This window comes from Choloepus didactylus, chromosome 2 (genome assembly GCF_015220235.1).
Source record: "Choloepus didactylus isolate mChoDid1 chromosome 2, mChoDid1.pri, whole genome shotgun sequence".
Taxonomy (NCBI): domain Eukaryota; kingdom Metazoa; phylum Chordata; class Mammalia; order Pilosa; family Megalonychidae; genus Choloepus; species Choloepus didactylus.
In genome coordinates, this window is record NC_051308.1 from 57,482,677 (window position 1) to 57,499,591 (window position 16,915).

The window sequence follows — 16,915 nt, forward strand, 5'->3', positions numbered from 1 at the left end:
AAGATAATGGCATTTGGGGGACACAATACATTCAAACTGGCACAGAGGGTGAATACAATCCTGCCTCCTTCAGTTAGGACCTGCCTGTCCCTTGCCCTCCTTCTTGGGGTGGGGGTTTGGGGTGAGGGCACCTGAGAAAAGCACTCAACTCTACCAGAGAGCAGATAGCCTCTGGGGCTGCAGAATATATATATATTTAGGTTATACCCTTAAGTGATCATGTCACTTGGAAACTGATTCACTGGAAAGAATGACTAGTCTCAGCAACGGCTATCAGAACCAATAGTTGCCTGACAAGTGTAGCCACTGTTTACTTATTTTTTCATAGTTCTTAACCATCCCACCCCCAAGAGACAATTTGCTGGAATTTCAGAAGTGTGAATGGCAAACTTTGCCAAGCAGGAGCTCAGCCCCACTCATTATTTTCACAGAATAAATAATTGTCATCAGGGCACAGGGACTTTCTCAAATTGACAAATGCTTAGCCTTCACAGAATTACAGATAGGACTCCAATTAATAATAAATCGTAGTTCTTTAGGGAAATTAGCTTAAATTTGGTCTTCAGTGGAAGCACCTGCAAGAAATCAAACTGGGTTAATCAAATATTGCCTTATAATGGACTTTAGGGAATCTGCGTGAATGAAAAGATAAGAATGACTTGAAATTTACATACCAATTGTTAGTGTGTAAATTGGAATTTCTTAGACTGTCTAGATAATTAGTGTGAATTACAGAAGGTTTAAAGTACTATTTGTTGCACTCCAATTAGCATTCTTAGGTATCTAACTTCTCAGAGCAATTTACTTGGCAGACTGGAAAACCATTTTAAAAGCTGCAGGTGCAGAGGCGGTTGGATCAACTGGAGAGGGGGGCAATGGAGGACAGAGGGTGAGAAGAGGGGAGCCCCCTCAGCTTGAGTATCTGCATCACAGATAAAACACCATCCCCAGCATGTCACAGTCCCTTGGAATTCTCTGAATTCCTGGCTTCTGGGCTCCAGGCTAGGACAGAGAAGCCTGAGTGAGAGTGAACTTGAGCTCGGGGACAGGTTGGGAAACTTCCAGGTTGAACTTGAGTCTTGGCTAAGGAAGTACAGCCCAGGCCTGCGTGGGAACCCCAAATTGCTACCCCATGGCAATTATGGCTGTGCCTCATGCCTGTCCTCCCTCAGCCACAGGCAATCACCCAACATCCAGATTCCCTGCCTCTCACTTTGCTTGGGATATTCCTAGAGGAGATAAAGGAAAGGGTTCCAGGAAAGAAAGTTAGTCTTGTTTCCTGTTTACAAATGCTGACAGATCATGATGTTGGGCTCTCATTTTAAGTTCAGCATTTCCAAAATCAAACTCACATTTTCACCTAAGCCTGGTCCTTCCACATTCCCCATCCCAGAGGGTGACAATAGTGGGAAATCTTCAGTGTTCCTGGATTCCTTCAGATTTCCTGGATTCTAGCTGGCCACAAGGTTTGTCAGTTCTACCTGGGATTGTGGATGACATGGAAGGCACTTGGCCAGTCCTTTTTCTCAACTGTTTGACCTCCCCAGGCTATGTCCAGGTTGCCTCATCTTGCTTCCATTCTTGTCATCTGTGCCCATGGGCTCTGCCACCCTTGTTCCATCAGTGTTTGCAGCACTGTTAAGCCTTGGAGAGGATACAAGATGTATGATGCATTATGCTGCCTTCAGGGAGTTCACCATTTAGGTGAGCAGAAGGAACATGGCCCCATGAAGATTCACAGGAGTCAAGTACCACATGAGTGAGTTAGGAAAGGGAGATGGGGTGGCAAGGAAAGGCTTAGCTGAGGGGCAGGGGATGCACTCACTTAAAAAAGAAGCAAGTAACATTTATTGAACACTCTATGGCAGACACTGGGCCAGGAGTTTTAACAAACATATTAGAACACAGCACTCAGGTCAGGAAGACCTAAGTTTGTGACCCAGGTATGTGATCCTTACCTTATAATTTCCTGTCCTGTAAAATGGTAATAATACTTATATCACAGGGTTGTTATAAGGATTAAATGAGCTAACTTGTATTATATATACATACATACATATATGTATATGATTCTTATATAGTACTCAATGAGTCAATGATTCATATAGTACTCAATGATTTTTAGGTTTCATTAATCATAATCCTTATAACAACCCTCTGAGATACAGTTGGTTCACTTATTCATTTGAGTACATACCTCTAGGGAGATAGGGATCAATGAGAATGACCTAAAGAAGCATCCCTGAAGCCCAGTGTGGGAAGCAAAGGGTTGTTGTTCCCTAATTCCGCTGGGGAGGAGCAGGTAATGCCTCCCAAGTGAGGCTTGAGGTAGGTTTTGAAGGTTCACAGCTGCAAAGAAGCAGCCGTGCTTTGTTCTGGTGATGGGTCTGGCCGATCCCCAAACACTACCGTAACGCTCCTGAGTTCGGCAGACTTGAGAGGGATGGGAAGCAGAAGAGGGCCCAGAAGCCAAGTCATGAATATCTTCTTATGCCACACCAAGGAGTGGACCTCTGATCCAGAGGTGCTAATGAAAGTTTCAGCAGTAAAGTGGTATGACCAGTGGGGGTTTAGGAGCAGTAACTCTGGGAGCAGTGTGAAAGGGTTCGAGTAGAATAAGCATGATCAGGGACGCAGGGGTAAGGAAGAGGAAATAAATCAAGCCCAGCAGCCAGGGCTCCTCACTCCTTTGTCTCTTCCTTTACTCCCTTGGCACAAGCAACCCAAACACTAACCTCTATCAGTTCTGTGGTTATACAAGTAAACAGAAGGTTAGTCACTACAAATCTTTAAAACTCTGATACTTACTTCCCAGACTACGGCAGCTCTCAAGACTGTGGAAGAAGCTGGACAGGTCAGGTGAGCACAGAGTTTAAAAAAAGATCGGAGGCCATTTGTAGGTTGTCTTAAAACCAGGTTGTTTATTGGAACGTACACACCCACATTCACACCCACACACACCCACACACCCATTCCTGATGCTGAGTCAGTACAGTACTGAGAAGGGACCTGACGAGATATAGGAGGCTGGTGAGACAGGCTCTCCAAATAAAAAATATATTGACTATGAGACAAGGGATACACCAAGACAACAGCCTTCCATTAGTGTATGCACAGACTTCTCCTCCCCATCTCCTTCCTGCAATATTTCCAAGATGCCATGAACGGACCTGGATCCCTCCAGCTGCTGCCTTATGACATGACAAACCATAATAGAGTTAAGTTGTAGAGGAGAGGCTGAGGCCAAATCTCCCATATAGCTAGCCCATCAAGAGTCCCCGGAAGGAGTCAGATGACTTTGGGGGCCCAAAGTCCACCATCAGGAACCTGGGGTTTCTCCATAATCTTAATATCTATCACCCAGGGGTGGGAGCTCTTTCTCTCCAACCAACTCATTTTTTGCTCCTGCTCCATTTCCAGCAGCCTGACAGAGAGGGCAGGAACAGTGAGAGAGGCTAAGGGCAGGTGGTTGCCTTGCCCAAGCCTAGAGGACAGCCTGCCTGACACCACCACAGGCGGGCCTCTCCTCTACTGAAAACTAGCAGAAGGCCCCGAAGCCCTGGCACTGTCCCAGGTTCCATCACTCCCTCTGGACAGGGTGCTGTGACCCATTAGCCCACCTGCTAGCCTAATCCCCACTCAGAACCCAAGTGAAGCAGGTTGCAAACCAGCTGCTCCAGTCACCTGTAGGATGGCATTGCACTGGCCCCACTCCAAGAAACATGCTCCAGAAGCTTTCTCTCTCCTCTTATTAGATGAAGCCCTGGGTTCCATCCAGAACTTGAGTCTCAAATACCTCCAGGCACCTTAGTAGGATGAGGAAAAGGGTGAGGAAGAGGGATTTCTTGGGAATAATTTATTTTTATCAAACTCAGGACCTGTATCCCTCAGCCCTGGTTCCTACCATGATGCTGGGAAAAGATGGCGGAAGCTGCGGTCTTAAGAATTTCTGAAGGAGGAAGTCCCTGCACACCCAAAAAGCCCTGAACAAGGCGTGGGTGATTTGGGGACATGCAGGAGAGTGACCACCTTCACCAACATTGGATTTACTGGACCGGGATATGACTCACTGAAGAGGAAGCTTAATTTTCTTCCCAGGAGGTCAGGAAAAGAAAGTCTCAAACTGCCTTTTCCCCACATTTGATTTTAGGGTCAAAGTATATTTAATACACCATCAGGCTTACTCTTACGGGGCTGAGATTACTTAAGAAGTGGGGCAGAGGGGGCAGTAAGGAAAAGGATGCTAGGCGCATAGTTGGCAGTACATGGTTAGATCTGTTCTGCCCAGATCCAAGACCCATACCAGCCCTCCAGGACCCAGGCCCAGCAGCAGCTCCACCCTACAACTGGGGCAGGGGGCATTCCCACTGCCCTTGGGGCTTACTGCTACTGGAAGCCATCTGTTCTCCCTCTGGAGGGCCTGACTACACACCTCACTGGGCTGGGGTGCTGAGAATTTCCCCATCCTCACCCCTGGCCCAATGCTCAGTGGCCCATTTCTCTCTGAATCTTCCCAAATTCTCATTTGGGATTCTGCTTGAGCCAGGGCCTGGAATCTCCACCTGAGTCTCCCTCTTCTCAGCCTCACCTTCCTGAAGGAGAATGTGACCTTCTGTAGCCCCTCCCAGCCCCCAAGGAGGTACTGGCGGCAGGAGCTGCAGTGAGAGTGATGAGCTGGGGGAAGGGCAGGATTGGGGGAGGGGGGGTCCCAAAACCAGATGTCAGACTATCTGGTACAGCCAGGAAACAGACAGGGACCACAGAATAACCCAAGCAGGGCAGTATGAAGTGCCTTTTGTTTTTTTTTTTGAAACAGCCATCCCCAGCCCTTGGTACCAGGTCCTGGTTCCTAGTGGAGGTGGCAGTCCAGACAGAGTAGGTTCAGGAGAGGGGGAATGGAGTTGTACCCACCCTGGGCCGCCACCGCCCTCCCCTCCCCCAGAGCCCCAAGCACATTCAACCTGGGTGCCTCCATCACGCGAGGAGGCCCCAGGTGCGTCCAGGAGAGACTTACAAAGGGCACAGGGTGGGACTAGTGGTAGTGGGATGCCGAAGGGGTGGACGCGAATATTCTGAGATCCAGGGCAACTGGAAAGTCACAGACGAGACTAGGCGCCATGGGAGGAAGGGGAACGAGCAGGAGAGGTCTGGGTCGGCAGAGCCTGTGAAGGCCAGAAGGAAGGAGCTGGCCCTGGGGGGGCCGTGGCTAGTCCCGAAAGGCGGAGAGCATGTGTCCGTAGAGATAGTGGGAGTGAGCTAAGAAAGAGAGAGAGAGAGGCAGAGCGTGTGAGTTGGAAATTAGTTACTGGGACAATGGGGTTGCATGGTATCTTCGGCAAGCAAGCGCAAAACGCCCAAGGCCAGATGAAGCAGGAAGGCGCACGCGGGGAGTGTGCGCGAGCAGGGCCGCAGCGGCGGGGCCAGGCTGGCAGCCAGAGGCATGCGCGTGCGGAGCCCGGGACGGCGGGGCGGCCAAGCGGGGCAGGAGGCCGTGTGCGGACGGAGGGACGGCAGCAGGAGGGCCCCGCGTCCCAGGGCCCGGCCCACTTACCCCGAGCCACGGGCACACCCCCGTCAGACCCGGGGCGGGAGGGTAGGGGGTCAGCAAGAGTAGGTCCGAACCGTGGAGGTCTCCAGTCTCTGCGCCCCCGCCGTCCCGGCTGGGCGGAGTCGGCAGCGCGGGAGAACACACAGAGCAGCGGGTTAATGCGCGCACACGCTCGCCCGCGGGAGGCCCTGCCCGACTGGCGGGCGGGACACGCCGGCCCCCGGCAGCCGTTAGTGTAGCGTCAGCCCGGAGGGGGCGCCACCAGCCCCGGCCTCGCGTTAGCGCCCGCGCTCCTGCCCCGCCCCGCCCCAGCCGGACCCTTGGATGCCAGGGCGGGTCCTCGCAGCCGGCCTGTCACTCACCTTCAGGCATGATCTTCTTTGGCGGGGCCGGTGGGGGCTGCAAGGGCCCCAGGGTGGACACGCGGAAGCCTGCGGGGAGGGTCTCGGCCGAGGCGCCGAGCATACCGCCGCTGTGGTGGTCCCGTGGACGGAAGCGTTTCCTCCAGGAGGGTGCGCGGCGGAACACCTTGTCGTCTCCCTACACCGTGGGAACAGGCAGAGGCCCAAGGGGCATGTGGGAACTGCCACTCTCACTCCCTGCCTGGGGTGGGGGTGGGGGACAGTCCTGGCTGGTTCTAGGGGTACCAGTCCCATCCCTTAGGAAAAAAGAGAGCAAGATCACCTGCTCTTTCTGGGCCTCAGTTTTTCCATCTGTAGAATGAAAGGGCTGAAGTGGATGATTCCCAGGGGCCCTTGCGGTGCTGAAATTCCAAGTGTCTGGGTGGAGGTGGGGAGGTGTCCCCTTTGGTCTGATCTTTCATCTTCCAGTTGAACTTGTTTCCCTGCCCACCCTAAACTTCTCAAACGGGGCTTGAGATACCCATTGACCTCCTTCCTCAACTTAGGGTATTCCTCTTCTCAGCCTCACCCCATGGGAATGGTAACCAGCCAGCCCCCTGGACGCCCTCCAGCCCTTCTGGGTCCTCAGTTAATTGCAGCCCCTGTATGCTGGACAGGTGGTCAGGAGTTAGATCTGGGTTCCAATCCTGGCGCTGCCATTTTACTAGCTATGTGAACTTGGGCAAGTGAAGTGACCTCTCTAGCTTCAGTTTCCCTATCTGTAAAATAAGAATAACAACACCTGCTCTACCCATTTCTCAGGCTGCTGATCCCTAATGGGATCAGGTGAGAGCACCCTGTGACAGATGGGTCAGGCAGATGACAATCAGAGGCTGGCTCCTCCCAGGAACATTGCCAGCAGCCCCCTGCCATCTGTCCCTTCACTAATGCCAGCCAGTTCTCCAAAATAACTTTCTGCCAAAGGGCACCAGGGCCACAACCCTACCGGGGCTCCTCCTATACAGGTCACCCCACCCCACACTTCAGAGCTCACACCTACCCTGCTTTGTAGCCTTCCAGCCTGTGTCTAATTTCCCTCCACCTGTTTCTCGAGACTGGTGCAGACACAGTGGTGCCAGCAGGAGCAGGGGACACTAACCCACCCGTTAGAGCCTTAGCTCCTACCCCTAGTCCCAACCCCTTAGGGTTTGTTACTTATGCCCTGGGTAGGCAAATACTCCTGTCACTCCTTAGTGCATGTGCACCTCTCTGTTACAGCACCCAACCTATAGCAGTTTTACATGTACATAAGTGAGCATTTCATTCAACTCTCTCTCTCACTCTTCCCCCCCGCTCCCTTGTCCCTCTCTCCTTCTCTCTCTCAAGTTCTATGCTTCATGGGGCAGAGATCATGATCTTTTTTTGTTCCAACCAATGTATACCTAGCCCTTGAGTAGTGCCTGAACACAACATAGGCACTTAATAAATACCTGTTGAATGGATGGCAGCTGGCTCCCTTTGCAGGAGTCCCACCCCTTTCCTCATCATTTCTGTCCTCCCATGACTCTGCCCTTCACCCAGCCCCGAGCCCTTTCCTTTTTGCTCTCTCTCTCCATTCCCACCTTCAGCCAACCCTAAGGCCTTGTTTCTATGTTCCTCCCCTGCCCCCTAATAGATGTTTTTCCTGCTCTCCTCCTCATTTCCCTTGAGTCCTGCCCTCCGTGTAGGGGGAGAATTGGATGCATCCCTTCAGAGCCTTGATGCAAGAGGGGAAACTGAGAACCAGGACTGGCAGAGGGAATCATTGCCAGATACAGCTCAAGGTTGCTGATGAAGGTGATAGATGGCCGAGCTGGAAGCAGTTTCTGTGGCACTTATTCCCTGGACCTGACCTTCTTTACTGTCCTACAAGGACCAGTCCTCTCCAGCCCACACCTAGAAATCCCACCGTGCTGCCTGATGACGTCCCCTACTCAGTAACTCCACCCCTGTGTCTGAAGCCCAACAGGCCAGCGAGCTCCGTGGGCTCCCAAGAGGCAGCAGGGTATAGGGGAAAGAGCACGGGAATCACACATTTGCTGCAGTCCTGCCCTGCCTCACATGAGCTCTGATACAGCAAGTAAGTTACCTCTTTGAGTTTCAATTTCCCCACCAGCAACCTGCCTAATGTGATGATTGTTAGCATGAAGTGAGCTGTCTGTCGCCGCTGTGCCACAATGCCTGGCCCAACACCTGGCACAGGGGAGGCATTCAAAGAGTATATATTTTTAAACGATTGAAGGGGTAAATCGCTTTCTAAATTAGAAAGTACCATACTGATATATATGGGAGTCATTTTTCCAGACAGCAACCAAGAAAGCTAAGATCCTAGGAGTGTGGAGAATGAGTGGGGAGGGCTGGCATCACAAAGGGGGTTGGAAAATTAAGATCACATCTGCGGGAGTGAGGACAGCTGGCAGCTTATCTCCTTGACTGGAATAACTTTGCCATATAACACACTCCAAACTTCAGGGGACGTCTGTGAAGAAAACACCCCTCCACAAATTCTATCTATTCCTCAGCATGCCCTGTTTACAGAGAGAGGGTGATCATTCTACAAAGGTGGGTTTCAGCCTTGTTAAACCCAACTTAGAAGGTTCCAGCCAATAAGCAGGAGACACTAATGGTGTCATAAAGGGAGGCCCACAAGTCTAAACGGGTGATGGTGGGGGTGGGGTGTGGAGTAAGGGAAGATACACAGAAAATGGGGATCAGAGACAATGATCTGATTGAAGATGAAGAAGCTAAAAATAAAACAGAATCTAGGCTCTGTTTTAACTTGCTTGGAGCCAAGTCCGCTAAGGCAGGCCTGACAACCAAGGGCTGAGTGAATAGGGAGGAGGAAGGAGGGAGGCAGGGGCTGAAGAGGGGGCTCTGTGCTCAGGAAACAAGAAGTGAGTTTAGGCAGACATCTCTTAGGGGAGCCTTCTGGCTCAAGATGTCAGGACCTGCCAGGACACAGTCTGGCCTCAAATCAAGAGTAAAGCGTGACCAAATCAAGAGAAGGGGCTCTGTTTCTTCAGTGACCTCAGGAGCTGAGAGAGAAAAGCTTTAACTTGTTGAAAGTAGAAGCAAGAGTGAAACTAGAGAGGATCCTGGGATGACAAAAGCCTGAGCCATGTGTTTAGCCGTACCCAACTGCAATGAGGAGCAAGACCGAAGAGCTGTAATTTAACTCCTAAGCATAGCTTCTCCCTCCACACAACCCCACTGCTAGAAGATGGTTTAGGATCTTAATGAGCAGCCTGGAGATATGTTTTTCTGACAGCACTGACAAGACAGGTCTGAGAGATAAATAAAAGGGTGTGATCCTAAAGATACGGCCTTTGAGGGAAATCTCCGAGCCGTGTGATCAGGAGGGTGGGGCATACATACAGTTGGGAAATACTAGAAGTATAAATATAGGATATTTCAGCTTTTGTATAAGGAAGTTGTTTCATAGAGATTTCTCTACAGCCTGTTGCTACTCAAAGATAAGTCCTGCTAGGCCTGGCCTTGACTCCCCAACCCCATCCCCTCTGGCTCTCCTTCCTTAGGCCACCACTTGACTCATCAGCCCAGGGAAAGCAGAATTTGTGAACATCAATCCGTCAATGACCAATCCCCAAGGCTCTTAATTCAGGGCCAGGTACTCACGTCATCCAACTTCCGGTCAGTCCCCAAGGCCAACAGGTTGTTGAACTCTCTCTCCATCACCTGGCGTGCCTGGGGGCCACAGGGTGAGAGAGGGAAAAGTGGCAGGACTATAGTTCATGAACTCTGTGCTAGCTTTAATGTTTCCCTGGACTCCAAGGGCAGAGATGGGGAGTTTCCTTGCATTTCGTCCATTAGGGAGAAGTATCTGGGACCTCCACACACCTTCCTGACACTGCTCCTTCAGACAAACCCCCAGGTTCTCTTAGAAGTGAAACTGTAGACCACAGGGTTCTGAAGAGAGCAAACTAGCAAAACATAATTTTATTTAAAAGTAGGAGCAAAGAACATATGGATGGGCAGGCTTCACCCACTGGGAAAAAAACACATTTTGTCTATAAGGGAAAACAACTCCTTCTAGAAGGGTAAATAAGCACACAGACCATGGGTAGCCAGGACTTAAATTATTTAGATTAGATAAGTATATTTGATAAGGTTTCACTTCAAAAATTTAAATTAGGAAGGCTGCTCAGTCATGGATATTGTTGGTCCGAGGCTGAATGGTGCCCAGAGAAAGCATACTAGGAGGTTAACTCACTAGGAGTTTAGGGAAATGCCAGAAACAAGAAAGTTTCCAAAATTGCCATCAGTTATTTTTAACCATCTTTAATGAAGAATTCCATCTTGGGTCAGATACCACTTCCCCCAATAGCTAAAGTAAATGAATAGGTCAGGAAGATAAGGCAGGTTGGAAAGCAAAAGAGAGGGGTTCCTGCTATTTACAGATGTGTGGTTAGCCACAAGAACTGAATGAATTTAAAGGTAGGAAACAAAAGTCAGAGAAAAACAATCTCATTTCTGGGTGGAAAATATTAACCACAGAGTTCCATAAGTACAGTCTTTGTCCATACTGGGAACATATTATAACATTTTTATAAATGATCAGGAAAAGGGAGCACATAAATTTTCAAGTATGCACTGCTCCTCTGGGTAGTGCGTGGGTATAAACTTCAGAAACATCTGGCAAAGCTTTGTGACCAGGCAGGAAAGCAGCAGAAGAGGCTCAAGCTGGGCAAGTGGAGATAAATTGCATTCAGGGGAAAATCCAAACTCTTCTTAGAGAACAAGGGGCTCTGTGCTATGGGTTTTGACTGTTTAGGGGAGTGGGTCACTGCAGAGACCCACAGGGCTGGGCCATCACACTAGCATCACAAGACAACACACCCCTACCCTCCCACAAGCCAAAATGCATCTGTTCCTGAAATAGCCTGGGTGGCTGAATTTCAAAAAAGACCTGGCAGCTGCAAACAGTCCAGACAAGGGCAGCTAAAATGATCAGGGGACGGAGGCAAGTATATAAGGAAAGGCTAAAAGAATTAAGACCACTCCATCTGGAGGGACAAAGGCTTGGGCGCAGAGGCAACAAAATCAATGTTTATGAAATCACAAAAGGTAAGAATTGGCCAAATACAAATGTCCTTACTGAGCCTAGAATATTAGGACTAGGCAGTTCCCCTCCCACAGGAGAGCCTGACAGGGGCATATTTAGGACAAATAGAATCAGGAAGCACTTTACACAACAGGTAGTACATTTCTAGAATCCATTACCCACAGGAAGTTAGAAAGGCCAAAAACATAAATAGGTTCAAGGGAATTTTGATATATTCTTGGATTCGGCTCCATAGTAATTATGAACTGTAATCTAAGGAGATGTCTAATCTTTTGAGCTGTTGATGGGGAGACAAAGCCCTGGTGTGGAGACGCCCTGGGCTCTGTGATTGGGTATATTTAGCTTTCTTAAGCCTGGTGGCCAGGACCAGATCCCCAGAGTGGGAGATGGAGATATGAGCTCTCTGGTCCCCTTGGGCACCAGGCTCGTTCTCCTCTAAGAAAAGTCAGGTCAGAGAAGCAGGCTGAAGGAAAGGTAGGCTGCAAAGATGGGGTTGGGAGGATGGGGGTGACCACAGCGGTGTGGGGTTAACCCAGGAAGGGCACACCACGCTCCAGGCCTGAGCTAGGCGTGCTCCGTATGTTAAGGACGCATGTTATGCACAGGGACCCATGGTGGGGTGGCAGCTGGGGACATTGTGATCACCTCTGGGAAAGACTCTCGGGAAGCCCGCCCCAACACACACACAAATCCTTAAGCCTGTGAGTGAAACAAAGAGAGCAAAACACGGAGACAGACTGACTCGCTGCTGGATCAATTACAAGGTTTCCCACCTGAGTGTTCTGCGTGGGAATCTGGAGGACCAGAGCCAGTGTGTTGTGGTCGAAGTTCTCATCCAGGGCCAGCAGGGCACCATGCACGCCACTCTCCTGCAGGTTTCCCGCATAGTCCCGAAGCCCAATAGACTGGACCCAGTGAACCATCTGGTCATTGGTCCAGACCAGCACATCTGGAGGGTAGGGGGAGAAAAGGGGCAGAAAGAGACAGCAGATTGGGCCAAGGCCCCTAGGAACAGAGAAGTACAGAGCTCCCAAGACCCAGAGCCCCAGTCCACCCTGCTCTTCACTAACTTACCATGTCCTCCTGTCATCCCAGGCACCTGACCTCCTGCAAAACCAGTCCCACTTCACCCCATCCCTGCCAGCCTGCAAGGCTTAGGGTCAGGCAATCAGGCTTACAGCTTTCTCTCTAGAGACCCTGGTGGGTGAGCCCCTGCCCCCAGTCTGGAATGGCCCTCACCTTATTCTTTCTGCCCTTCCTGGCTCTTTTAAGACTTGCCTCTCTTTCCCTTCCACCCCCACCCAGATCACCAGGTTCCAGGAGCACCTTCTCACACCAGTCTCTAGTGCTGCCCCAGGGGAGTTATTGCATTTATCTTGTTGGTGGCCACTGTCTTGGTATGTGAGGGGAGCAGAAGGGGTGTTAGCTGGCTGGGCAGGGGCTGTTTCTTCTCCACCAGACGGCAGCATCCTTTGGGCATGGACTGTATCTTCCCTCTCAGATCTGGAGTTCCCTGAGGCACCAAAGGCGTCCTCTCTGCTCAGCCCAAGGCAGGCCCCTGCTCTCCCAAGGCTGCTCCCATACCCTTTCCAAGGAGACCCTGCCCGACCCAACAAGCTTACCCTTGATCTCGTGCTGACTCTCCTCTCGTCTCTTCTCCAGCTCCTTCCGATCATAATTCAACCTCTTCAGACACATGATACCATACTGAAGACTGGTTCTGCAGGTACACAGCACCCCTGAGCTAGAGCCACAGTGTGGCCACGTTCTGACCTCACCTGTCCGTTCAGCACCAGCCATGGCACATCCGGACCAACTGTCTCCAGCACAAAAAGCACCTGCAGCTGCTCAGGCTCCTCCCTCCCAGGGTTTGCACTCATCCTTCCCTCTCTCTGCCTACCCCTACCCTATGTTCTCCCTCTCTGTGGTCCAGGGAGTGGTCCTGAGTGATGGAAGGAAATGGTCTTTGGATGAAACCAACATGTCCCTCCCTCTCCAAGCACTGTGCCAGGCACTGGACTGACAAAGATCCCCACCTCCCACAAGTCAAAGGAAAAGCGAAAACAATATGATATACCTTTGTCCTTATAGTGGCCCATGAAGTGCTGTATGGTCTGCCCCCTTACCTGTCTGAACTCCCCTCCAACTATGCTCCCTCTCACTCTCTCTGCTGCAGCCACGCAGACACCCTGCTGATCCTCCAACACAGCAGGTACACTTGGCCTAGGTGCCTCAGGGCCTTTGCTCTGGTTGTTGTATCAGCTCAGAACACTCTTCCTCCAGTTTGCTGCATGGCTCACTCTCTCTCCATTAAGTATTTGCTCAAATACTCAGTCCCCTCAATCTGATTCAAATGCTACCTTGCCCATCATCATCACCCCTGGCCCCACACTCCCAACCCCTCTTACCCTAGTCTAGTATTTTTCCCTAGCACTTTTACTCTTTCAGCATGGTATATAATATCTTTATTGTTCATTGTATGTCTCTCCCAGTTAGAATGTAAATTCCATGAGAGACAAGAAACTGTTTCGTTGGCTGATATACCTCAAACCCAGAGAAAAGTGTCTGGCACACAGTAGGTACTCCATAAATGCTTAATGAATTAAATGATATAATCTATGCAAAGGACTAAAAGTACTTAAACAGTATTAGGCACATAGCAAGCACACAATAAATAACTAAGCCAGGCCAAGAACCACAGAATCTGGGTTAAAAGGGACTGTGGAAATACAGCCAAAGTTCCTGTCTGTTGCAAGAGCCACCTCTGTAGCATCCTTCAAGTGGTCACTGAGTTTGTGCTTGATCACCTCACATGACAGGGAACTCACCACCTGAGGCAGCTCATTCCATCTTGGGACAGCTTGCATGGTAGTGTTCCCCCTTAAATTGAATATTACTCTGCCATTCAGCCCCCCTGGGTTTTGTCATGTATAAAGTGGAGGAAAGGAATAGAAAGTTCCTCCCAACTCCAACTGTTTTTGACTCTATTATTGAGGCTATTGCTTTCTGAGATTAAATTTTGCAGATTGCTGTCCTCCTCCTCTTACCTCAGCTCTACCCAGGTGGCCCGTCTGCTCAGAACAATCTCTCCCTTGTAGCTCAGAGCTACTGCTTCTAGGAACCCTTTTCTGGCTCAAGACACCCATTGATTGCTGAAGCCACTTGTTTAAGCCTGGGTTCACTTTGAGGGTTATAAACACACATACCTCATGGCTGGAAATGCCTTCTGTCTAATTTCAATCTCACTTGAATTTCCAGTCCAGTTCCTAAGACCTTTAAAGCTGTTATACAGCATAGTAAAAATATAAAGTCCTTACAGTCAGTTCTGCATATGTGAGACGGGATCATACTTCTCTCACAGGAATGTTGTGAGGATTCAATGCAATAATGAATTTAAGGGCTTAGCCTAGCCCCTGTAACATCAGAGGCACTCAAAAAATGGTAACCACTGTTAAGATGGTATTTCTGATTATTGTGTGTGCTTGTCCCCTCCTAACAAAACAGAAGCTCCTCAAGGAATCCTGCTCAATGGCACAATATCTCTAAGGAAAAGACCTCTGAGTTGGATGTTAAGAGATAAGGGTTTTAGTCCCAATCTCTAATCACCTGGCTGAGTTACCTGGCAGAACTCAATTAACCTCCATTGGACTTGTTTACCCAGTTGTAAAGTGAGAATTTTTAAAAATCCCTTTCTTGTCAAAAAAAATTGTTTTAAAATTCTTTTTGAACACATAAGAAAATGCTTATGATATGTTAAGTACAGTAAAAGCAGATATATACCTAGTTGAGGTAAGGAAAGTGAAAATGCTTTAGAGACTCTGAAGCACTCAAGATTCAAGTGGATTTTGATTGCTGAATCTGGGTCCCACATGCATGTGAAAGCTAGGATTCCCTCGGGGGACTGGGCAGAAGGGACGTGGGGAGGATTTCCATAATGCTCAGTAGGGCCTGGCTGACAGGTCCTCTAGAAACTCAGGCACGTCCTGGATCTAAGAAGGAACTGCCCTTCCCTTACCAGCCCTGCCAAGTACTGAGGAGGTGACAGATGCAGCTGGGCCTGGCAGCCTCCAAGCAGAGACAAAAGATTCCCTTTCAGCCCCAGTGGTAAGGCAGGGTGGGTAGGGGGAAGACCTGGGCTTCCTTCACAAGTCAGCTGTCGACCTGGGGTGGGAGAGGCTGGGAGTTCCAGGACAGGAGGCTCTGCAGTGAGGTGGCAGGGGCACTGTTCTCAGAGTCAGGAGCCTTGGCTTCCACTTGCACTCTGCTCTCATTCCTGTGTGACCTTGGGCTGCTACTGCTTCCTGTGCCTATTCCTCATCCATATAATGGGAGGCTAACCAGATCCCCTTCCAGAATTAACTTTCTATGGCTTATAAGTTGGAGAGACCAAGGAACAGCCACAGAACCCCAAGAGAACCTTGAAAAGCCACACACCCTCTTGTTCCATTATTCACTCAAGGCAAAAGACTTGGCTCAAATAGCAACCTGTGCAATTTGAAGCTAGACGTCGGGAACATTAGGATGCTTAGGGAGAATGACTTTCTAAAAGCTGTCAACTCCTGGAACCATGACCACCTCAGCTTGCTTTCCAACTCAGAGCCTACTGGGGCCAAACAGGTAATGTGAGTACATGAAGCAGGCTGGAGGGGGCTAGGAGGACCTGGGGAACACCAACCTGTCTGAAGAGGGCTGCCACTATCCAGCTGGTTATTTCCATGCTAGAATGTGTTGAGAGAGTTTTCAACTTTTCAGGAGAGGCCAGAAATCCAGAATTCTGTGCAAAATCTCCTAGTATTTACTGGCAACTGAATTCATCACTTTTAGAATACTATGTGGGCCAAACAAAACACATTCTGCACATGGGGGCCAGTTGGGGACCTCTGTTGCAGGCTCTTTAAACAGCAGATCTTCTCAGCAAAGAAAGTAAGGAGAGAACTGGATGGCATCCTGTACAAAAGGATGTGGGGCTGAAAACTGAGAGGCTCAGATCTGGGATGTTGGCAGGGTAAGAGCTCAGAAAGATCTTTCCCTTCAACTTGGAAGGAATCAGATGCCTAAATTAAACTCCAAGCTCAGTTTGAGTCTTTTGGGGTAAACATAGAGTATTCAGCAAGCCCAAAGACTAGTAATGAAATCCAGACCTAGAAAGTAAATCACAAAGGTGAAGCTAAAAAAGAACGACTCCTTGTATCTTAAGGGTTAGAGATGAGGGGATTAAATAAATCCTCAAATTGTAGGATGAGACAAGGATTTGGCAAAGGAGACCTTCCCACACGGGGAGCTGCTGCCACCCAGAAGCACCTCTATTCTCAGAAATACACTCCCGGCCCTGGGGGAGACAATCCACCCTGGTGGGGGCGCTGGCCCTGGGCCCCAGCCTTGCTCACCGATGGAAGCTGTCTACCATCTTCAGGTGGACACGCAGGTCCTTCTTGGTGAGGTGATCCAGCATGCGGGCATCCACCAGGCACTCCATGAAGTAGCTGCGGTACTGGGGGAGCCCCAGGCTGGGCAGCCACTTGTTCCCAATCCATTCGTGGTTCATGTCCCCATAGGCCAGGGTCTGGGGAAACAAGATGAGGAGGGCTGTTGGGGGTAGAAGGCAGTGCCCACAGGTTGCAGCTGGCGTATCTTGTTGGGAGAAACATTAATCCACCCTCCATCCATAAGGGAGGAAGGGCAGTTCAACAAAATGCCAGTTTATTTTCATTAAGGGGCTGGTAGTGGTGGGGGGGTGGAGATTTTAAATGGAACTTTTTCAGATCTCAAAATGATGACATTCCACTCGCATTTCAATTAGCTACACTAATGAACAGAAGCAACTATCCGGGCAGCAGATAACATGAAATCCTTCTTGTCAACTCTGGAATGCATTTGTGGCATTCTGCAGCAGTTATGCCTGCT

General features: G+C 49.8%; 1 protein-coding gene across 5 annotated transcripts in view; it reads right to left on the reverse strand.

The window, feature by feature from the left end:
* Positions 1–2,911: 2,911 nt before the first annotated feature.
* PPFIA4 (PTPRF interacting protein alpha 4) overlaps positions 2,912–16,915 on the reverse strand; it is a 49,272-nt gene continuing 35,268 nt past the window's right edge. For 2 of the 5 annotated variants that reach the window (XR_005215122.1, XR_005215120.1), the window contains 7 exons: positions 16,399–16,574; positions 12,634–12,731; positions 11,785–11,960; positions 9,565–9,633; positions 5,911–6,088; positions 5,552–5,660; positions 4,794–5,256 (listed from right to left, as the gene is read on the reverse strand). Coding sequence is in view for 2 of the 5 variants with exons in the window: in XM_037825018.1 (XP_037680946.1) it covers positions 5,207–5,256; positions 5,911–6,088; positions 9,565–9,633; positions 11,785–11,960; positions 12,634–12,731; positions 16,399–16,574 (747 nt within the window). In the remaining 3 variants the exon portion in view is untranslated. Of the gene's footprint in view, positions 3,807–4,793; positions 5,257–5,551; positions 5,661–5,910; positions 6,089–9,564; positions 9,634–11,784; positions 11,961–12,633; positions 12,732–16,398; positions 16,575–16,915 lie in introns of those variants that run through there. The other 3 variants (XM_037825018.1, XM_037825017.1, XR_005215121.1) reach the window with 2 other exon arrangements.